Genomic DNA, 22510 nt, shown 5'->3' on the forward strand with positions numbered 1-22510 from the left:
TACTTTTCTGGCGGGGCAGGCAGAGAGCATTAGCTCCACACCTTCAACCTGTACGTGAGGTCACCTCTGCCGCGGAGGTAGATCTTTGCAGGCTGAGGTCATGCGGAGTGTATTTGGATCGTGTGCCATGAGTTCCACACCCAAAAATGAGGTCATGCGTTGGGATTCGGAGAGCCGGGGGGTTCGTTAGGGTTTCGCTGCGGTTGCATAAGATGGACCTTCACTGGGGCTGCGGAATGTGAGCGAAGGAGCTGCCATTTCACACCTGTGAAGGACGGAGCTGGCGAACGCGGCAGGGGTGATAAAGTCCACCTGCGAGCAAACAACAGCCAATGGAGACGTCTGAGATGACGCGACCTTTGCCCTCTGCCTCTTAACGCTTCTTTGTCCTTGCGTAACACACCCCGCTCCCATCCGACGGCGTCCGTTGTCAAAACAAAGCATTATCGCGTCCCTGCTGACCTTCGCCTCTTCCGCGTCGGCCTCACCCCGGGGTCCGCCGCGGTCGGGCCGGCGTCATTCCCAGATCTGACCGCGCTGACAGACGCTAACGAAGGGTTGGACCACAGAGATCGATCAGGCTAAACTGCACATTCCTGGGTGGAGGGCAGGGAGGGGTTCTGAGAAGCCGGGGGCACAGAACACACATTTAGGAAGGACGTCTGCTTCTTTTCACTCTTTAATTGGTTTTCCACCTCAAACTTTGAAGCTTTGCGAAATTAAAATAAATGAGCGTTGGAGGAATTTCTCTGCAATGTTGAAACAAAAGTCGTAGAAACTTATACAGGGTGGTAGAAAGAGGAACGCAACAGAACATCCCCGAGCTTGTCCTGAGGAGCTTGTCTCCTATGGAGAAAGGTGGTGATCATACATTTTATACATAAATTTAAAAAAACAAAAAAACAAGTTGAGGTAAAAGTGTCCTCTTTTTTAATGTAAAAACGAGGACAATCTAAAAAAAGGCTTTTCCATCATGGGTTCGGATGAATTACCTCAGGATATTTCCTTTCAGTGTAATTAGAAGTCTTCACGTACCTTCCTAGTTCCTCAAGCTGCTTCCTTCCCATTACAAGCGAATGCATCAGCAGACCACCCGCTCGGGTTATTTATATAAAAACATCTCCGTTAAAGATTATTTTTCCTGCGTCCTAATTGTCTCGTCCGTTTTAGTACATTTCCAGAGACCACAAAAATTCCACACCTCATGTATCAGTGGAAAACAACGACCACAAGCATTCCCTCCCTTTATGTGGTGCTGTTACACAATAATTAGCTCTAATTATAGCGCCGGGTTCTTCACTTCTGAAAGGTCTTGTCCACAATAATATATGCACATAATTTATTGCTTATGAAAAGTCAATCGGAACAATACCACCGAGAACAGCATAATTCACTGGAGTCTTCAAGCACTTCCTGCTCCCTCCGAGCTGATTTCAATAAATTACAACAGATTTCCTGTTCCTGTCAGCCTCCAGACTGCTCTTGTGTTTAATTAGGATTGATGTCTGTAGATGATTTTACCAGTTACACTGTGTTTATTGAAATATTGTAGTGTAGTTTATGTAAAGTGAAGTGCATTTTCATGATGGCATCCATCTAGTTTCCCGTTGTGAGCTTTTTTCAGCTAATTGCAGCATCAATAACGCAGCGCAGTCGTAGCCGTGACGCAGCTTAGACTGATGGTTCGAATAAATGGTTCTTTAACTTTACGGGCATCTCATCTGCTGCGGCTGCTCTTTATGGACGTGAGTCAGTCCTTGAAATCAGCCTGGAAATGATGCGGCGTTTAGTTTAAAGAGATGACGAAGAACTCCTAATTAAACGTTTTTCATTTCCTGTTTTTCCGATCGCTCGTTATACTTGATGTTGTTTGGGGAAGTCGTCAAACATTAAGGAAAAGTCCATCTGTGGGAGAACTTTGGGGTTCCTTGGGTGTTGGAGAGCAAATATCTCCTGCTGTTTCCCCTCGTCGGAGTGGACTTTCCCTTTATTTTCCATGACACACACGAATGTTCACCACTGAATAAAGGAAGAGTTTTTTCAGGATTTATCAGGAAACATTGAGGATGACGTCTCCCCTGCCTGAGAATATAGTGGCTTTTCGAAGCAGGAACAGATCTGTGCACCTTCACTGCTATGAGGCTTCAGTGTTGAGCCTAAAGCTGTCTGTCAAGGTCAACTACAGCAGGAGACAGAGCTGCCAATCACCATTCAGTCCCTGCAGGGAAAAAGTATTTCCATCCCTGCATCTGACACCACTGACCTGTGTGGGGTCAAGAACATGGCCACCAGACCTCGGAGCCACAAGGTCCGTTCCAGACAACAGCTGTGCATCATCCAGAGCGGGCTGACAAAACACTCAATTAATTTCTGCCCTGCAGTCGATTGCCACGCACGCAGAGACTGCAGTTGTAAACTATCAGTTGTAAACTCAATTATTTCAACATTATTGAGATGTCAGGAGCTGAATTTATGGCACAATAATGCCAGCCGAACCACGGGACCAACCAATAGCCCTGGGAAGGGATTACAATTAGCAATGATCCTAAATCCTTTGGATCTTGGAAATCTTATAAATGCTTTGATTAGATACAATAAATAACAGAATTCTTATCTATCTCCCCCACCCCATCAACGCATCTATGGAGAGAGATATTTCCCCATTACTCACATTAAAGTTTCGATGATCTTCTTGCACATGTGCAGTTTATAGATACATCCGTGCAAGAATTTTTGTTGTTTTGTTTTATTTAATTGAAGAGGAGCTAATCACAACTAATACAGTTGGTTACAATGGCTCTTGAATGGGAAAAACACTCCAATTGACAGAGAAAACTGCCTTGAATAACTATGACCTGGATGATTGGGAATCTACACAGACATATGGAACAATCAACAAAATGTCGCATATTGTTAGTTAGAATTAGTTCGATAGAAATAATGGCGCTTTATCGTAGCGCTCAAGAACGCAGAATTTACGTCGCAAAAGTGTCTTTGTCGCCCTCTTTTGGAATTAAGGCACCACTACAGGAACGTTACTTTTCAAGGGCACGTTAAGGTCCCGCCTCCTCTCCTCTGATTAGACAAGGTTATGGTTCTCGCAAGCTGATTGGTTAGTTGGACATCCACTCTGTGACAAAGGCGGAAGTGGGCAGTAGGGAACCGACGCTGGTGAGAAACGTGGGTAAACATTTATATATTTGGAGGTCTGTGTGATTGCTTTGTTATCTGTGTTTTTTTTTCAAGGCATATCGTGGTTTTTAAACCATACCTGGAAAGTTTCGTTTGTATTAGAAGCTGTTTGCCGAGTGTCTTCAGGCTTTGGGATTTGATGCTAACGTGCATTGTAGACGCTAATCACTTTTTCGCAGTACGAGTTGCATATAAAGGAGTCAAAAGTGATCATTTTGTTTAAAAACGCTAAATGTCGCTGTCGTCACGCCACACTGCGATGTATGACCGCTTCGTTTTGCAGCTTAACTTTAAATTGACTTGTGCTCAACAGCGTGTACAGCAAAGATGTGCCGATAATGTCGGTGCCAGGTCGAGGGGAGGTAGACCTTTTATTGAAAGAAAGCCTTGCCACTATCAACACTGATTTAAATTGTGTGTTCGTGAATAAGATTAGTATTTTATGTCCTTCTGGTGCCATTTGTCGTACTGTTATGTCAGCGCAAGGTGGCGCAAGAGAGCTTTTTAGTCTGTAACATGAGCTCAGTCGGCTCTTTATCACCAGCTCACACACGCAGGGAATCAATTCTACCACCTGGTGAAAAAGAAAGTTGCCAAAATCCTAATTCTAAATCATTATTAATTGATAGTTGGTCACCTTTCTTACAGCGTTCGCCTCAGGCATGTCTGCTTCACAGAAACTAGCATCCCTGCGTCTTCCTCCCTTGCCGACTGTGGGTGAGCTGATAAAGTTGTACAACCTACGAGCTGAGAAACAGCTGTCGCAAAACTTCCTGCTGGACCTGAAGCTCACAGGTTAGTCTGTCCTTCGCACTCTCCTTCCCTCCTCCACTCCTGCCCGCACTGCGCCAGCGCCTGCTCGCTCCAATCTCCGAACCAGCATCTTCTGTAATGAAGCCGTGGCATTTTGTCATTGCACTTGATTGCACAGCGCCGCTGCCATGTTGCAGGGCATTAAAACAGACAGACTTTCCTGTCTCGGGGAGGGTTAGTACTTTAGATCCTCTGCTAATGTGAGCCGACGAGTCAATTGTTTGCAGCTCATGCAGAGCTTAAGCCTTAACATAATTATCAGCGATGCAGTGCAGGTTGGATCTGCTTCCCTTGTCCTTGCACAAGGTGACTTGTTAGATTAATGCGCCTCATATTCATCACGCAGAGGGAGACACATATTGCAGTATCACACACTATTAATCTCAATTTTGCCACCCAGGACTCTAATGAAGTTCTGTGTAATTTACATGCTGCTTATGTTGATGAAGTTCTTTTATGCTGACTGTGCAAAAATGTTGATGCAAGGCACTCGTTGTTTGGCCGTCTGTCTCTGTTTTAGACAAAATAGTGCGTCAGGCAGGCTGCTTAAAGGACGCCCATGTGTGCGAGGTGGGCCCAGGTCCTGGCGGTCTCACCCGCTCCATCCTCAATGCTGGAGCGGCTGACCTGCTCGTGGTGGAGAAGGATTCGCGCTTCATTCCAGGGCTGAAGGTAAACTGAGCAGCTCGACGGTGTCTTCTTGTCTGCTTGTACGACCGTCGGTGTTTGAACGAGTCGCCTTTTAATGTCCCGATTCTGCAGCTGCTGTCGGAAGCAGCGCCGGGGAGGGTCAGGATAGTTCACGGCGACATCCTCACCTACAGAATGGACAGAGGATTCCCCAGAGATATCTCTAAAAAGTGGCACGAAGGTGGGGCTGGTACATTTTCCTAGCTGGCCGTTGGCCTTGCCTTGTGAATTTCAGGAAGTGTAACGTGTTGGGGCGGCTCCACAGACCCACCAAACCTCCACATCATCGGGAACCTCCCCTTCAGCGTCTCGACTCCGCTCATCATCAAGTGGCTGGAGAACATAGCCAACCAATCGGGACCTTTTGCCTACGGACGCACCCGGCTCACGCTGACCTTCCAGAAAGAGGTGGCCGAGGTGGGTGCCTGTTTAAAGTTTCATGCTGGTCACAACACAACACGTAAAACATCATTTTCAGTACTCGTTATGTCCCCGGGGACATTCCCATCCGTTCTGCATTATTTATTGCATTTCTGAATCAATCGGTTCGCTCCCCCCAGAGGTTGACGGCCAGTACGGGCAGCAGACAGCGGAGTCGTCTCTCCATCATGGCTCAGTACCTCTGCACCATCCACAGCTGCTTCACCATCCCAGGACGGGCTTTCGTCCCAAAACCTGAGGTAGGACTCCACGCTGAGAACCAGCTTTTCCGATTTAAAAAACTCAATCAGGGTGTGTGTTCAAAGCCTATTTGGGGGGGAAAAGAACTCTGTTTTGTTCCGGCTGCCACTTTAATAAACCTGACAGCCAAACTTCTATTTAGCATCTGGCAGATCATTTGAATTTCATTTAATGCTGACGATTTGCAGGGAACTGCCCGGGGCTATACTACCGACATCTATTCCAGTGCTCCCTGTTTGCCCGGATATTAAAAATTCACACGTATAAAACCGCAGGGGATAATGCCGAAATAGAATTTTCAGCTTTGCTCATTTAGCATAATTATGCTGTGTTAAGAAACTTCAACTCCCTGTTTAGTCTTATTAAAATGGTGGCTCGCAGGACGTCCCCTGTATACACACACACACACACACACACACACACACACACACACACACATGATTCTTCTTCTTCCTGCTGCAGCACAACAGCCTCTGCTCGTCTGGTCCCATCATCACATCACCATCACTCATCCCGACTTCCCCCATCTTGCTTTGAGGCTTCATTAAGACTGTGTTGAATCAGTGTTGTCTGTACTCTGTCTTTAGACCCTTTGGAGGCTGTAATGATGCCTGGTGGGTATTTGAGATGTGGCATGATCACACTGTGTCTTGTAATGAGGGCCTAGTTCTTTTTTTGGGCCCAAATTCTCTCCGTGTCTCTCAGCCCATGGGCATATATCAGCGGCAAAAGGAAGAACGCACGCTGTTGCGTAATACGTATGTGTTGGTGGGTTGTCTTTCTGCGGAGGTGGGATTAATCTTCAGTCCAGAGGGTGCGTTACTTCCTCAAAATATGGACACGGTTTTGGAGCACTCCGGAGTTCTCTGACATGTTTGTGCAAACAGATCTGTGTCATTTGTTTTGCCCAGAATGAAAGAATTGGTGTCGGGCGCGTGTCGGAAACAAAATGGGGGTCCAATGGAAGATGTCACAGCTCTGTAGGAGACCTGCTGTCGGTAAATATTTAATCGCCTGTGTGGAGAAGGATGTAGCAGAGTGAACAGGACCGGCGCTGATTGTTCATTCTCTCAGAAGAGATGGCTCCCGATGATTATTTCATCACACTCATCTGCCTTTTCTGGGCACCGTTCCCTCACCCCCCCCATATTACCCAGCTCTGTAGTTTTTGTGTGTATCAAACTGAAACTGAGATACGTGCTGGTTGTGTTGTTGCGCGCGCTAGCGGTGTTCTCCCGGCGTCTCCTGCACGCCCTCGCTGGCCTTCCCCTCCCCACTAAATGCTTTAATGGACACTCTGCGGAATTGACATCATTAGGAGAGATGATGGCGATTTGATGAGCAGCCCCCCCCCCCCTCACCGCTGCGGTCTTATAAAAGATCAGCCTGCACTGTATGGCGCAGGGTAATTTTTCATGCTATGTCACAAGGTGTAATTCATAAAAAGCCTTGATGGCTCGGCATTGTTTACTGGCCCACACAAGAGGAATTACGCTCGATGACTTACCAGTAAAAATGCCCCGCCTGATTTATGGGTGGGGGGGGGTGGCGGGAAGAAGTTTAGGTGAGATTCTGGTGGATTATTGATGAATTCATAATAATGGGTATGTACAGATGTTAAAGGTGTCCTGATACCCCCAACTCGGTTGTGCTACTGTTTGTATTTTCAGATTCCTGCCACACAGTTGAGTTTGTCAGTATTTGTGTTGTTGAAGGTCTGAAGCTCTTTGTGGCCTCTCAGACGCGGAACACGCAAGGTAGACGTGGCAAACCTCTGCGTGCAACTTTACTGGAGTGTGAAAACGCCCGAAGTGGTTTCAGTGGTGTCTAATCAGACGTCCAGAGAGGCACAATGGGCCGCAGACAATGCGAGGAAATCAGTGAACCACTCCAAATGGCCACGATGAGAGAAATGGCTTCACTGGAAGGCGGGGGGGAGGAGGCGCGGCCTGATTCGCCGGCTGATGTGACCTTATAGGATGTGGCCTGTGTGGGATAATGCGATAATGAGATGGGAAATGTTGAATTAGCCGTTGCCTGCGCCGATATCCACGCGCGGGGGCTGATGCCGACCCTTCCTTGCTTTTTTCCTCCCCCTCCACACTCTGCGTTGTCACATTGAGTGACAGAAATTGTCCTTGAAGGCCCGCGAGAACGATCGGCTGCTTTGATCCCCCCCCCGTTCCCGGCAGGCTCCAAATCCCGGAGGTGGGTCCAGCTGGAGATCACACCTGCCTCACTTTCCTTATTAATGCTCCTGTTAATTCTCACTTGGACAAACAGATTGAGTCATCTTCAAATTGCTTTTGACATCGGCGTGGATAAATCCACCTCCCAAGGCTAGCAACAGCCCTGGCTGGTGCTTTAGACATCCTGCCGATTTCTAATTTGTATTCTGGTCAGGGGTCAAGGACTTTCAGTGCGCGTGCTGGCGCCACGCGACTGCTTCTGCAACATGCGCATGCAATCATCGCGGTTCTTCTCCAGCACCTCTTCACACGATATCTAGCTGATTTGCAAAGAGCGAGGAGTGCGCGTTGACTCCTCCTTCGGTGATTACAATCAACATCTATAAGTCATTTCGTCGATGCCCCGTCACGAATAACCCGCTGACTAATGACGGAGCGTCTCCATCCAAACCGGATTGTTTAAAAGATCGGAGGATATGAGAGGGAGGAATGGAAGACGCGGCAGGAGGATTCAGACGTCGGTGCTGGAGGGGAACAGGTCCAGACGCAGCCATATATTAATGCTCTCAACCAACATTTGGCCTCGTACTATAGAACTACTACAGTTATTTTTGTTTGTTTTCAGATCACCAGAATTTTGAATTGCTCTTTCACTTCAATATTTGACAGAGTTGATGCTTTATGTTTGCTTTTTTTCTGCCTACGTAGCTCAGAGTAAAGCACTGAGGTCAATGTTTGAGGAAACGTCCATCTACAAACATTCTCCTCCCAGCAGTCACTTGTGTCCCGGTGTTTATCTCGGCTGAATTCTCCTGTCGATCCACGTTTATTGCGTAGCAGGTAGCATGAAATGAAGGAGGAACGTGTAGGAGGGAGCACAGGAGGAAGTCCAGGGTTCGGCAGACCTCCAGAGAGGTAAACGAGGGAGAAACTCAAGGATTTGCAGGAAAGAAAAAGTGTGAACGGTCTGATGTGAGATGACACGTGAGCTGGGGAGGGAAAAAAAAAAAGCTGTTGGAAAGCAGAGGCTGCCCACGCGAGCCCAGAGCGCTGGGAGACACAGGCCTGACAGAGACGAATGGGATGGCAGAGCGAGGCGTACCTCTAGCAGATGGTTGTCCCGGGCACTCATCAACACGACTCTGAGTAATGGCCACGCCAGCCGTCAGCCACCAGCTAACGGAGCCTCGCAGGAGGAGAGGCCTGCAGATGTTCCCCTTGTACAGTCGCCGTCGGACCACACGGGCCAGCTGAGCCGGGCCCAAATTAAATTTGTCGACGCCGCATTAAACATCCATTACGTCTGGCAGTTGTCAGGGCCGGTTTGGACTTGAGCAGTAAGAATCCGGCAGATGCGAATGTGCTTTCATTTAGTCAATTTTTTAAAGCGACTACTTTCCGTCCCCGGCCCTTCCGCACATCAAAATAATCTTGTTTCGAATTCTGAGGAGGCTGCCGATGAATGCGACCTCCCTCAGTTGGTGGTAATTCAGCGGCAGCCAGGTGATGGATACGGGCTCCGTGACCTGAAGTGGCCCGACGTTCGCCGGCGTGGCGAGAGTAAAAAATCAACCCGCCGCTACTCTGCCGCTCGCTCACCTTGCCTCGCACCACCCGCAATTCATCACAGCGCGCTCCTATCTGGCAAACGAGGTCAAAAGCAATACTGGGACTATCGAGGGAAAGTTATTTCAGCGGGGGTAAAGCGGGGTAACCGCCTGCAGGTTTGGTCTCGATACATCAGAGCGTAAAGACTTAAAAATCCTCCTCCTCCTCCTCACTGCAACAAAATGTCGTGGCTGGCACACTTGGCTGGTGAACGTCCACCGGGGGTCTGTTGCTCCTCCCAGCGAGGAGCCGTGCCAGCGCTCGCTCATCCTCACACTTTTGCAAATTCAGCGGGCTTCTGCGGGTGAACGTGCCAGGAGATGCTGCAGATGTTCTGAGGGATCGCTTTAAAACGCTGTCTGCATTCCAAAGGAAGAAGGAACGGAAACCGCAAGTGATGCCGCGATATACCGATAAGTGGCGCGCACGTATATTTAATACGTTCATGTTGCAGTATTCATCCTTGACTTTAGATCAGATGGGTAAGGGACGGAATGCTGGGATCTCAGCGTAGGAAAAGAACACATCTCCTAAAACCTGATCTGATGGCATACCTCACCTTCAGCTTTCACCGCTGCCTCCTGCCCCCCCACCCACGTAAAGCTGAAATATTAAAGGCCTCCTTTGAACTGTCAGACTGTATTGTTTTCCCACAAGCGCTCCTTTTGTCATCTCCATGGATTTTACTGCTTTTCTCAGCAGTTATCTGCGCGGCCAAGGTCGTTGCCGTTATTCCCTCTGCCTTAGCACAGAGGGAATAACGCAGCTCCAACAAAAGAAGGTCATCCCCCCCCTCACGCGGCGTGCGTCCAGGCTGCACCTCTGACCATCAACAGCTCTTTAAACCAATACGGTGCCTATTTATCATTCTGATGGAGGGAACAAGCTGTTGTATCTGATGGCTGCGTTGATCGTCTCCAGTATTCTTGTTTTATTTTTGGTCAATGATTTATTTTTTTTATCGGCTGGTCAGGAATGTCAATAGAATATTCAGTGACTCTGATGGGGCAGAGCGGTTAAAAAGGCAGCGACTCAAGTATGATTAACCCCTGCTTGCCTCGCCTCCTCTCAGCTAACGCTCACACTCCCGATCTGTCACAGCGGCAACTCGGGGGTGAAAGCCTTTGATGGGAAATGTAGGTTAAATACACAGAGGAGCAGAACTTATTAGAGTTTTCCCATGAGAGGCGTAGTTATTTGATCTGCACTCTTGTTGCATAACCAAGAGGAGTAGGAGAATAAGGGGGGCAGAGAGATAGATGTGAATAATCCATGTTTGTTTCAGGAAAGCACATTCTCAGTCAGCTGGTGTCGACGAGGCTCCAATCAGCTGGAATCAGAGCCAAGATCCCCTCAGAGGGGAACTATTTAATTCATGCTTGATGACAATTTGCAAGTAATACATTATATTCTTGAAAGTTTGAAGATGATTTTTGAAGCTTTGGCTTTTTACTCTGAAACCCACAGCATGGAAACGTTTGGGTTTGACAAAAACCACAATGGTATTTTTTCTTTATCCTCATCCACAACAACACAAAGTTGGGCCCATTTAGGTGACCGTAATAATCAGATCTTTATCTGATATGTGGAATCATCATATAAACGCCTGTATAAGCCTAGATTCCTAAATTGTAATCCGATGTGTTTGTGCAGCCATTCATCTGATTTATTTCATTCTTTTACATCTGCACATGTTAGAAAACAAAACGTAGCAAACGGAAGAGATGTAATCAGTGTCGGTGGAACAGAGCAAACACGGCGTGCACGGCCTCTTGTATGTGCTCCAACAGAAATCCAATAAATGGACTGAAACATGTAATCCAGGATTTTATTGCGATTCTAAAGTGCATATAAAGACATCAGATCAGATTATTACAATTATCTAATTCCGCTGTTATCGGATTTTTACGGTCACGTAAAAGGGCTAAGAACAAAAAGGATAAAAGAAGGATCAGAAGATGAAAGAAAAATGGCCGTCCCAATTCTTACAAAAGTAATGGCTTTTCCAGAATGAACAGACAAGAGATTCCATTTTAAAAATGAAAAGAAAAGCTTTTAAACCACTGAATCAAGTGATAATGTGCCCTGAAAATATACCGATGGGGAAAAAGCAAAACATTTGGATTTTATCATTTATTAATGCCTTTATTGTCATTGGGTTGTCTTTTATTATTCTAAAGTGCAGTTTTATAGAGTTACGATTATTAAAAGCTGCTTTACCGCAACTACGAGCTGAAGTAAATTTGGAATTGTCTCTTGAAAGCGTGGTTCTGCAGCAGGGATGAGTATTGCTGTTGACCGGCGCTGCTGCGTGTGGGCGCCGCGTGCAAGACTACCCGCCTACGCTCGGCACAGCCCGTCCTATCCAACAATCTGTACATTTGGCAGGAAGATGAATGCCGACTCCCGTGTTTATCCGCCGCACTCGAACACAAGCACGCGCACAGCACAGCCGGGGCGTCGCTTTCGCAAAATAGTTTTATTGGTTTAAAAAATAGAACTACTGGCACAAGCACATTGAGACAACGGTATCAGGACTCGTGAACTGCTCATCACAAATATGCTCTGGCAAAGTAAGAAGTGCTGAAGCATCCGCGAGGAGTAAGCTGCAGTCATCAGCGTCGGGGTCACGGGGAGAGCAGGAGACTCGGAACTCCGCAGACCTCTTCCCCTGCCACCAACGAAACGATGAATCTTTTTTTTTTTTTTGCGAGCTGACGTTAAAGCTGCGCAGCCACAGGGATGAGAAGTCTCACGCTTGCGTTTCCCCATCGGAACGGTCAGAAGGTCCCTCTTGTTGTCTCGGAAACGGGATGCCAGATGGAGCTCAGGATGCTCAGTCATTTAAAAACAAGTAACACAAGCAAAGGTGCACCGAGTGGTCTTCTTATAAAGAAGATATGGTATGATGTGACATTATAGTTTCTATTGAGCCAGTCTGAGGGATTCGTGCCCCCCCACCTACTGAAAACACCTTTAAACCTAGGTTCTTGCATACAGGTCTCAGTAATCATACACCAGGGTCATATAACCAGCAAAATCTCACTGTACGGAGAAAATTGAGGATTTAAAATAACCCTCGAGAGCTGCACATGACCATACACAAGAACCTAGTCGCACGAGACCCAGCCTGGCTAGAAATAAAAATAATCCATAATACATTTTCTAATACATCATTTATGTGCAAATAACTCAATAGAAAAATAAAGAGAGACAAATCCAACTTGTATTAAAATGTGTCCTTGTGAGACGATTTGGCACATTCTCGAAACGCGTAACGTGTCGGTATCGGTTGATGATATGGCACATTCTTCACGTTGTTTATTGCATTGATCAGGGTGCCCGGGGAGGGAGGCTTTGTCAGGAGGCCAGTGTTGTTGGCTACGCTGCGTTTCTGTTTCCGGGGCAGGGGAAGAAACCCGGCCCCAGAGGACGGGGACGCCCGTGGCGTCTGCGACCGCCTGCAGGTGGCGAGCTTGGCTCAGCCATCTGCTCTTCCCCGGGAACCTGCATGTTTATCGGAGAGAGAGGCAAATAAAGAGACGGTGCAGCTCCCTACATCACTGCCGCGGCTTCACCCAGCGCAGCACCGTTGTGCTCCGATATCATTCGCTCAGAAGAGCAGACACGTGACTGACACACTGAGCAGGTGTCGCTCGTTGTGTGTCAGAACGGACATGCTTCCGACATGCAACAACTTCCCTGTGCCAGGGTTCACGTCTCTGTGACATGTGCTGCCGGGAGCACGGAGAGATCCGTGTCAGGTGGGAAAGGGAAGCCGGGAACGTATGAGAGCAGATGCAATTTAAGACGCCGAGTTGGTCTGCAGGTGCATGCTGGGAGCATATGCGCACTGCTGACGCATTTGAAAAACAAGTCACATATGGAGAATGACTCAAACCTTTTTTAGCCGCCTGAAACGCGGCTACCCAACCAAGCATGACTCGGGAAGCTTTTCCTGCTCTATTTTCACTGCTGCACCATTAAACATCCGCTCGCTCCAAGTCCGCCTGCGTGGTGGCGACACCACAACAAAAATCTCTGACCATGTAACGAGGATGCTGCCTCAGCATGTCAGCACTTAATAATGGAGATTAGCGAAAGGAGTAAGAGCAGAAGCTCTGATTAACTCGCAGCACCGTGGCTTGAAACAACTTCCAATCAGTGGGTGACATGCCCCTCCACACAATACAGACTTCTGAATGGCAAATTCTGTTTCCATGGTAGTGTGGAGGAGGAGGACTGAAAAAGGACAAGCAAAAATGCCGGCTTGTCTGGGTGTTTGTGCACACACAAGTGCACGAGAGAGTGTGTGGGTGTGTGTCTGAGGGCGAGCAGGAACGTGTGGGTGGACCAGTGGAGGCGGTGGGGTTTTTGTCTGAGTGGAAGCCACATACAAGACGGCGAATCCGCCTCACTCTAATTCTCTCTCTCTTTCAAGTCGTCCCACAGCGAAAGCGGCGGACGACTGTTTTCTCGCCTCGTTTCTGTCTCGAATTCAGCCCAGCGGCCAACATCTTCTCCTCCCGACAGTCCTCTTTGAACGGTTACAGCAGAGTAATATTTCTACAGCTTTTCAGGCACAGGCATTTTTGTGGCTATGTCTCTCTTCTACCAGGCATTCTGCTGTAGTACTACACAGACAGGCTCCACACAGCATGCTTTAGAGGCAAAATATCAACGTCATTCTAGTAGCTAACAAAAATAAAAGCATTTGTATCAAGTCCATATACCATTCTAGTAGATAGAATTACAAAAAACTACAATGGCTTGCTATGAAAGGGTTTCCATCTACTTCTCTCAGACATTATACGCTCTAATTTTTCAACTGGGAGAGAAACAAACGATTGTAAATAGCAGCTTGATGATTGCTTTCTGTTTCAATTCAAACCTTTGGCGAAAGGGGGGGGGGGGTCGACAGCGAGGCTTCCTTATTTGCTTAATCCATTCCCGAGGGAAGCCTTTCCGTGATTTACTGATGAAGGATGTCTGCATTCAGTTAGCGGCTGCCTCCGACGCTGCGGCGCCTTATCGCTGCTCCATACGCTTTTGACGCCGTTTCTTCTGAGGCGCTGCTGGGGGAATACCTCCGCTGCTTGTGCTTGCAAAACGGGGGGGAAGGAAGAAGAGCAAGATAGAGGGGGGGGGAAATGAAATCAAAGTTATTGCCCTCTTTGTGTTTTTCCCCCCTCTCCTCCATCTGAAGTAAAGCCGAGTGTGCGTAGCGTAAGCTACGATGGTTCCCCCCTCGGGCTCATCTCGATGCCTGTTTTATTACACGTAGTCCTGCAGGCTGTAGCCAGTCTTATTGTCTAAGGGGGAGAGAGAGCAGTATTGGTGCTGGAGCTCCTGCTGCTGCTGGAGCAGCTGTTGCTGCTGCTGCTGCTGCTGCTGGAGCAGCAGTTTGTCAGGGGGAGGGAGTAGGACCAGGTCCTGGGGGCCATGCCTCTTCCCTGAGCAGGACATGCAAAAGATGCAGCCCCCCATCAGGAGGAATCCTGCAGACACAAAAGCCACGTACACGGCTCCCCCGGGCTCAAACTTATTGCTCTCGGGCACACTGGAGTCCAGGAAGTTGGTGATGACCTCGTTGGTAAACCAGGAAGCAGGCACCAGACACAGAAAGCCCGCAGCGACGAAGCAGCTGCCGCTGGCAATTGCGGCATGCTGTTTCGAGCGCCGCCCACCCCCCCATCTTGTGCATTTTAGTCCCAAGGATGCGAGGCAGAGACCCATGGCGGCCAGTACGCAACAGAGAACCATCGTGGTGCGAGCAGTCTGCAGGTAGGCGGGGAGCGAAAGAACGGAATACTTTAGCGTACAGCTGAACATGCCCGTGCTGTACCATGTGCAGTCCATCCACAGTCCCTGCATCTGGGAAATGGCCGTGATGATGTTGGAGCCCACGTCTGCGCTGACCTTCCAGTTAGGCAGTACCGTGGCCACCATGGCACCCATGATGCCCAGCAGCGCCAGGACAAATCCAAATATCTGCATGCCTGTGGATGTCATGCTCCTCTGAAAGCCGTCAGCCCTTTTCGCCGCCAGGGAGCATATACGCAGCGTCAGCCAGGCTTGACGACCCCCGCTGTCCAGCCGCCCCTCTCTTCAGTCTTGGTGGTGCACCAGCTGCCAGTCAAACCCCCGTTTCTTCGGCTGTAGCTCGACTGTGCTGGGGGACAGAGATGAAAAATTGAAGCGTATCTCCTCTCACCACACAAGCAGATTGGTTGTTTTTTTTCGCTGGAAACAAAAGGCAGCATGAAATGTCAGCGATAAGAGCCGGCTGAAGCTTATTATATCGTAGGTAAGCAAAACAGTGTTGTGCATGTGTATCCTGTTTCTGTGTGCCTCCTTCTCCTTTTCCTCTCGGAGCCACATAGAGCCATGCAGGAGAGGCAGAAATGAGTTTGTGGTATTTGCAATACTCAATAGCTATGTGGACTTAAAGCTGCAGTGCTCCCGCTGTAGCCACCTTGATTTCAGAGCTATTTACTTCTAAACAGGTTGTAATACCAGAGCTACAGTATAGCTCCAGTTAAAATACAGTTCAGTTAAATGAAACAATTCAACTTTATGCTGGCGTGAGTTCCTATTTAGCAGGACTAAATTGAGCGTGTCCTCGTCTAATTAAATCTCAGAAATCGTGTCGATGCTCGGGCTAATTGTTTCCTTTTGTTTCCCGCTCTATGTGGCGGGAGAAGCGGCGCGAGAAGGATCCCTCACCCAGGCTGCTGCAGAGCTCGCGCTGGCGCGTCACGTTGTTCGCGCTGATTCTTGTAAACACTCGCGCTGGTGAGGAGGCGAGCACGAGAATTCGGCCCGGTCCGCGGCTCCATTCAAGACACCCATTTCCTCCGCATCGGTAGAGCCCGGTAATCGGAGGACACCCCCGCAGCGTGGACCACGCACTCTGCTGACCGGAACCTCTGAGAAATAACCGGAGCGCTCCCGACTCTCACTCTTTCTCTCTCTCTCTCATCGTCTCTCTCTCTCGCTCTCGTGCGTGCGCGCGCGCCTCCCGCTCTCTGCCTCACAACAACTTTAAAACCGCTCGCGCGTGCTGCATGATGTCACACGACGCCACCGACTTTCAATTCCACAATCAATAAATATATTTTGTAATATTGGAAAATAAAGGAAAATATTTTATATGTCGTTATAGTCGTTGCAGCAAACGCGGGAATTATTTATGGGGGACGCGTTTTTTTAAAGAAGCTTATTTTCACACGTTTCCTGCAGCCGAGGGACAATTATGACATTTTGACTTTAATCTTAGTCCATTTGCGAGCTGTGGTAAATTTATTTCGGCTTTCCAGACGCTCCCAGTAGCAAATCGGCTAAAGTTTCTAAGTTGAAATCTTTACAGTGTTTTAACCTCGAGAGCTTTTTGGTTGTTTGGCGTGTGAGTGTGTGTTGGCCTGCTTCCACTTCCTTCAGCAGCCTTGTGGAGGTGCTGGATGCAAACCTGCAGCTCAGCTCCGCACACATTGTTCCTCTGAGCTGCGTATTGCAGTGGTTTTGAGTGGTTCTTGTCAATGCCATTCTCCCAGGAGACTCTTTGATTTCAGGATGAAAAGTGAGTCTCTTTTATTTGATGGACTTCTAAGGAATAAAGAAAAAAATATCTAAATTCCAAGATGCCGATACTTATTATAGTTTGCAGTTATGGACGTGTTTGCCTAGTTGGATTATTTAAATAAAGAAGTAAAATCCTTCAGGGTTTCACATTAGCTTCACGTGCTAAATAAGACTGAAAGTGAAGTGATAGGTGGTTTCTTTTGCTAAGAATAAATTTCATAAATATTTTTTTTGCTGCTGCCACTGATGCCATGTGCAGAAGCCCAAGTTATGTGAGAAAATTCCCTAATTTGCTAAAAGTCTCTATAGGTTAGCTGCATAAGCCCATAATTTCATAGAAAACAAACAGCGGAACAACCCAGGGGGATGAATATTTTTCTGTAGGTTCCATATATTAGTATCCGTGGGGGAAATTCAGCTTTAACTAGCTAATCATTGCAGCGAGCTGCTTGGTATCCACTCTGCAGCACTGCTGTTGTAAAAGATAAAAAAATTGCCAAGATGCAAAGTCATGATAAAATGCTCAAACCCGCTACACAAGCGGGCAGGTTAATCTGAGTAAAACAGAAGGAAGAACTGCCACCATTCTTATCCAGCATCAGTTGGAATAATTGGGCTTCACGTGGCTTTGTTTAATGATGTGTTGGTCCAGAAGAGCCCGTGAACCCCCGCAATGCCAAAAGTGACCCTCCCTGGGGCACCATCTTCATCAGGCGTCAGTCAGCGGGAGCCTAAGTCTCACAGCTGCTGCCCTCTCCTCGCCGCCTCTCTGTAAAGGACAGATGAGGGTGGGAGTGGCCTTGATTCCAGATTGACAACAAGGGCGAAAATGAGAGAGAAAAACATCAGATGGGGCTGTGTTCGACCCAATAACCTTGGATACGCAGGTGTGTGCTGCTTTTATTTTGCTGCGTGGGCAAACTGGAACACAGAGAACTAGCTCTGGGAAATCATTTGGCTTATCCTCCTTTTAGAGTCAAACACGCGAACATTGACCACGGCGACGTGTAGCCTCCGGATAGGTTGGTAGCAATTGATTTGTTTAGCCATTGATCCGTTTGTTTACAATGGCCCAGCGCTCTTGGTGGTTGGTTTTCACATAAATCTCTCCCGGTGCTTCTTAAAATGAGGAGTCCGGCAGGTCGGGATAAGGCGCGCCACCTTACAGCAGTGGGAGGTGTTCTTCAGCATCATCTTTCCTTTCAGTAAGGGGGGGGGGGAGCGTGACCCATCTCTTTGTAACTGATGAGATCCAAAGTGCTGATGCCGGCAGTGCTCTGTTGGGAATAGGGCAAATAAATAAATAGATCGGAGGAGGAGCGGATGAAAAGGTGGAGAGGAGTAAACAAACGCAGCGCGTGCAGACGTGTGGAGATGCTGGAGGCTCTTATCAGCCCGCTCCCCTTTCGTTTATCACCTCACGGCAGGGCTCCTCAGCCTCTGCGCAGCTCTGAGCCACAGTCGGACCACTCGCGCCACTGTTTTTTAATGCCCTCACAAGGGGCTTTTACGGTTCGGTTTGCCTTTCCCCTCTTTTATGTCCTGCCTTGAGTAATAGGTTTTGCTGCTCGCTAGCTTGTTCTCAGCAGAGATGTCGCACGACGGCCCGCGACCGCGCCGTAAACTCGCCCCCGTCACTCGTGGCATGCCGGGGAAATTACCCAGTTTGATAAACGAGCTTCTTCTGCGCGGACGCCCACGTGAAGCAGCGCAGCGTTTATGACTTTTTAAACATCCCACCATAACTATTTTCCCTTATACCGACAGCCCGTGAGTATATTCACAAATGTAAGCTTTCCTGTGACGCCGTCTTCTCTCTGAGGAGTTGGTCTTGTCAAGAAGCGGTCTTGAAAGGCCTGCTCGCATGTCATAGGTGGTTTAATGGGCTGCCCGCGCAGGCATCCACAGCCCGTCCGCCCCGATCCCCTCGAGCAACATCAGCCTTGTGTATTCCGCAGCGCTGACTGGTGCCTTCTCCCTCCTGTGACGTAATGGAGGTTGTCTTCTGAAGGTATTGTCATGATTAATGCAGCTCTGCTCTCTTCGATGGCGAGTTTTTCTTATGTTCCTCGGCCTCCTTCTACCCCCAACATTATATAAGCGGCCGGTTCAGGTAGCTCCGCAGCCGGCGCCCCAGAGGCCCGGCCATCTCGTCTCGGTTCCGCTTAGAGGGACATGACAAATTACTGTTCGCACAGCGTTTGGTAAGAACCGGAAAAGCAAGACATTAGAGCTGGAGAGCTGTTGGAAGAGGCTGGACTAATGGAGCTCCCTTGTGAGCTGTGGGAAGGTCAGAATCTGAAAGTGGTAACACACAAGTGTGTTGATATAGATGTTGATCCGTTTGGGGATCGGTGGGTTCAGTCCTTCTACGGGGGAATAAACCCTTTACAGACAATCTGAGTCCACTCATATTAGCAGTAATGTTAGCTACTTTATGCTAAATATGATAGTTAGCTCAAGCTTACAAGTGATGATCTCAGGGAAATACTGTCTAGGCGGGAGCTGTGACGCTCATCCAGAAGACATTCAACTCCCCTCCCCAGCACGTGTGAGACATCTGGGGGGGGTTCGGGGTTGTCTACAGGATGCTGTGGTGATTTAAGGTGGACTTTCCTTGCATGTTGAGTTATCAGCAGGAAGATTAATGACAGGGAACGGGTCATATTCCAGCAGTGCAACCCGGCGAAGCCCCGTTGCAAGGCCGTGTATAAATCACATCTGTAAAATGACTTCGACAATCTGATGGCTGAAATCCCGCCGCCTGCATGGGCCCAATATCGCCCCCTCCTCTCCGAAACCGCCAGGCGCAGAATATAAATGGGCCAATTACTGCAGCAGAGAGTGAAATTAAAGGCATTCCTATTTTATGGCATCTCCCGGGACAGATGGAGATCTGAGCTCGCGTCACCCAGACTCGGTTAGAGGCGTTTTGCACGCAAGGAATTAAAAGCGAAAAGCCTCACGTGCTGATTCGGACAGGTCGAGGGGTTGAGTTCCATAAAGCGGCGAAGCGTGCACTGCAGCCGTGCACCGGTGGCCTGCTACACGCGTTTCATATTCGACATCTGAAATAAAAGCATTCGCAAGTAAACAATGATCATTAACGGTGTCAAAGCCCTTCTGACACAGACAGAGTCCGGGTTCGGTGTTTTCTAGTGAGACATCTGGCTGCATGATGCCTGTTTAACCATCTCCTCCTGTCGTGCCGCCACGGCGCCGCGCTCAGCAGCCGCCAGGCTCTTCTGCCCAACGATCTGTAGATCTGATAGGAGACGGTGCCGGGGTTTACAAGGGCGGCCATGATGAGGCACCTGACAGGTCATTAGAGGTCTTTGGCTTGTCTGTGGACCTCTGCTGCCCCCCCCCCCCCCATTAGACCCAGAGTAGCCAATGAAAATGAGTCATTTGCTCATGTGTTTGAATCGGAGCTTGTTTATTTGTCGGAGAGTCTCAACTTTAAAGGCAATCCACGCTTAGACACAGTGAAAAAGGGATGAAACGGCCAAGCTGGAGTGGCACAGAGGGATGGACGGGGGTTCAGTTTCCACGGTCTGTTGCACAGGTGTTACTGTGGCAACCGGAACCATCTCGTCAGGCAGCCATGCTGCGTCATCTTATTTTCCGCCTGCTCCTTGTCTTTTATTCCTCTGTGCTGATCCTCCCCTCTCTCGAAGTCTCTCTCCTTCCTTCTCTCTTCTCTTTTTTTCTCCTTTGCCAGGTAACAAGTCACTCCATCCTCCATTCTCCATTCCACTCCCTCCCCACATACCTGCTTTTGTTCCCTCCCACCGTCTTCCTGCGTGTCCTCTAAGGTGCGTGTGCATTCCTCTTCTGGTGCAGGTGGACGTGGGGGTGGTTCACTTCACCCCTCTGGTGAAGGCGCAGATCCAGCAGCCCTTCAAGCTGGTGGAGAAAGTCGTCAGGAACGTTTTCCAGTTCCGCAGGAAGCACTGCCACAAAGGAATCGAGTAAGCGCGACGCCACACACAACTGCAGAGTTTCTCCTTCGGTCTGCCGCTCTTCCTCATCCTCATCAGTCACCTTGTGAACGCGGCCTCTCCGTCTTATTAATTCCGCTGATTTCTGCCCTCATTTCATGGTCACACAGACAGAACCTAAACGTCAAACACTCAAAGCTACTGCCATAAAAAAAAAAAACAGAAAAAACCCGCCCACGTGCATGCCGGAGCAGCCCGTCACCCCCTGGTGCTTGCGTGGAGAGAGCATGTAGGCCCGAGAGAACAAAAGAACACCGGCGGTGCAAAAGAGAGCAGCAATTATGAGTCATTGAGGTATCGCAAGAGAAACGAGGCAGCGCTTTTTACATAACGGCAGCAGGCTGGCGGCATCGGCGCACCTCCAGAAGCAGATATGCGGACTCCTGCTCGATCTGCTGAGGCGAATATTCTGAACGGGAGCAACTTTGAAACGACGGCTGATTGTAGTTTGTCTCCGTTGGTGTCGGTGTTCCAGATGAAGGATACAGATGGATAATTCCTGTAATTCTGGCGTTTCCTGCGATTTCAATTAACTTTACAGACGTGAAGCAACTGCGGAGGGATGAATCCCTTCAGTTTGACCTTCATGTTTCCATTAAACATGCACGACGGGTCTGATATCAAAGCGACAGGCGTAGGTAAGAGTGTGGTCTGTGTCGCTCCCTCTCAGAAAGCTGTTCCCCGAGGCTTGCCGTCCGGAGATGACGCAGGAGGTGATGCAGCGCGCCGACGTGGACCCCGCGCTCCGGCCCACGGAGCTCACCATACCCCAGATCAGAGCCTTGGCCGACGCCTACGCCCACCTCTGCACCCTGGAGCCCGACCTGCAGAGCTACGAGTTCAGAGAGGAGCTCAGGCTGAAGCACCTCAGCAGGCAGCAAGGCACGCCGGCGGCCACACTCACGGACACGGCGAGCGGCGTCCAATCCAGTCCCCCTCACTGCTGAGAGGCAGGGAAGAAAAGCACGCAAGGGTTCCAACTAATAGCCTGTTTTAGCGCAGGGAGACAGCAGATTGCTCTTAGCGGTGGCATTTCCACCTGGCATATACATGCATTTTTAAAAAGTTTTCTCCGGCACCCGGGGAGCGATAGGTTCCTCGGCGTGCTGTGAATACGGCCAGAAAAGGACCACCAGGCGAACCAGCCTAATGGGTTGGAGCAGCTCCAGGAGCCTGTCCAGGGTGGGTCCGCTCTGATTTGTGTGTCGTGGGCAAAAATGTTTGTTTGTTTATTTGTTTAAACCAACAATAGCTGTTTACGAGCGAGTGTCTATGCCCCAGTTCTTATTTCGGATTTAACTTGCATAACACCTTGTCCTCTGGGACCCAAAAGAAATGTCAGCGTGCATTCAGGGTGGGTTTAGAGACGGGGAACTGCGCCGCTGCCCGCCGTTCTGGCTGCTCTAGCAAGTCACTGGGGAGTCGGTACCGAAGAGGAAGCTGTACCGAGATAAAAGAAGAGTCGCAGAGGCGTAAATCGGCACTATTGACTGATTTGGAGGCACATTTCTTTCACTCTGATGAATTTATGGCATCTGTCACCCAAGTCAAAGTTGTGCTGTTAAAGATTTGAAATAAAACTGCCGTATTAAATGTTCCTTTTTGAATTAGACCAGATAATCGGCGCGCTGCCGCCTGCCGCCACAGCAGATGGCGCGCTCCGCGTGACTCGCCAGAAAGGGTTTTTTTTTTGTTGTTTTTAATTCCGTCTTGATGATCAGTGGGTGTTTATCTCCAGCCACAATCAGGATTTTA

General features: G+C 48.9%; 2 protein-coding genes across 5 annotated transcripts; one reads left to right on the plus strand and one right to left on the minus strand.

Moving 5' to 3' along the window:
* Positions 1 to 3098: 3098 nt before the first annotated feature.
* tfb1m (transcription factor B1, mitochondrial) lies at positions 3099 to 22352 on the plus strand. 3 transcript variants are annotated; one of them, XM_057059418.1, is made up of 8 exons: positions 3099 to 3180; positions 3841 to 3987; positions 4526 to 4677; positions 4768 to 4876; positions 4961 to 5112; positions 5256 to 5375; positions 20598 to 20725; positions 21426 to 22352. In XM_057059418.1, exons 2-8 carry the CDS (start codon positions 3855 to 3857, stop codon positions 21700 to 21702), a joined length of 1071 nt encoding a protein of 356 aa, XP_056915398.1. In that variant the 5' UTR covers positions 3099 to 3180; positions 3841 to 3854; the 3' UTR covers positions 21703 to 22352. The 3 variants fall into 3 exon arrangements, with proteins under 3 accessions (XP_056915398.1, XP_056915401.1, XP_056915400.1); XM_057059420.1 differs by having other exon boundaries at positions 3153 to 3171; XM_057059421.1 differs by lacking the exons at positions 20598 to 20725; positions 21426 to 22352 and adding an exon at positions 9647 to 11426.
* Positions 11634 to 16134, minus strand: LOC130540347 (claudin-20). Of its 2 annotated transcripts, none has more exons than XM_057059423.1 (2): positions 15900 to 16134; positions 11634 to 15340 (listed from the first exon to the last, which is right to left on the minus strand). In XM_057059423.1, exon 2 carries the CDS (start codon positions 15183 to 15185, stop codon positions 14448 to 14450), a length of 738 nt encoding a protein of 245 aa, XP_056915403.1. In that variant the 5' UTR covers positions 15186 to 15340; positions 15900 to 16134; the 3' UTR covers positions 11634 to 14447. The 2 variants fall into 2 exon arrangements, with proteins under 2 accessions (XP_056915403.1, XP_056915402.1); XM_057059422.1 differs by having other exon boundaries at positions 11634 to 15345; positions 15900 to 16110.
* Positions 22353 to 22510: the final 158 nt, after the last annotated feature.

Source organism: Takifugu flavidus, chromosome 16, assembly GCF_003711565.1.
Source record: "Takifugu flavidus isolate HTHZ2018 chromosome 16, ASM371156v2, whole genome shotgun sequence".
Classification (NCBI taxonomy): Eukaryota; Metazoa; Chordata; class Actinopteri; order Tetraodontiformes; family Tetraodontidae; genus Takifugu; species Takifugu flavidus.

Coding starts and splice junctions, on each gene's coding strand:
- tfb1m (XM_057059418.1), top strand. CDS start 3,855: ATGTCTGCTTCACAGAAACTAGCATCCCTGCGTCTTCCTCCCTTGCCG. Junction 4,678..4,767: donor GCTTCATTCCAGGGCTGAAG/GTAAACTGAGCA, acceptor CCGATTCTGCAG/CTGCTGTCGGAAGCAGCGCC. Junction 5,113..5,255: donor TCCAGAAAGAGGTGGCCGAG/GTGGGTGCCTGT, acceptor CGCTCCCCCCAG/AGGTTGACGGCCAGTACGGG.
- LOC130540347 (XM_057059423.1), bottom strand. CDS start 15,185: ATGACATCCACAGGCATGCAGATATTTGGATTTGTCCTGGCGCTGCTG.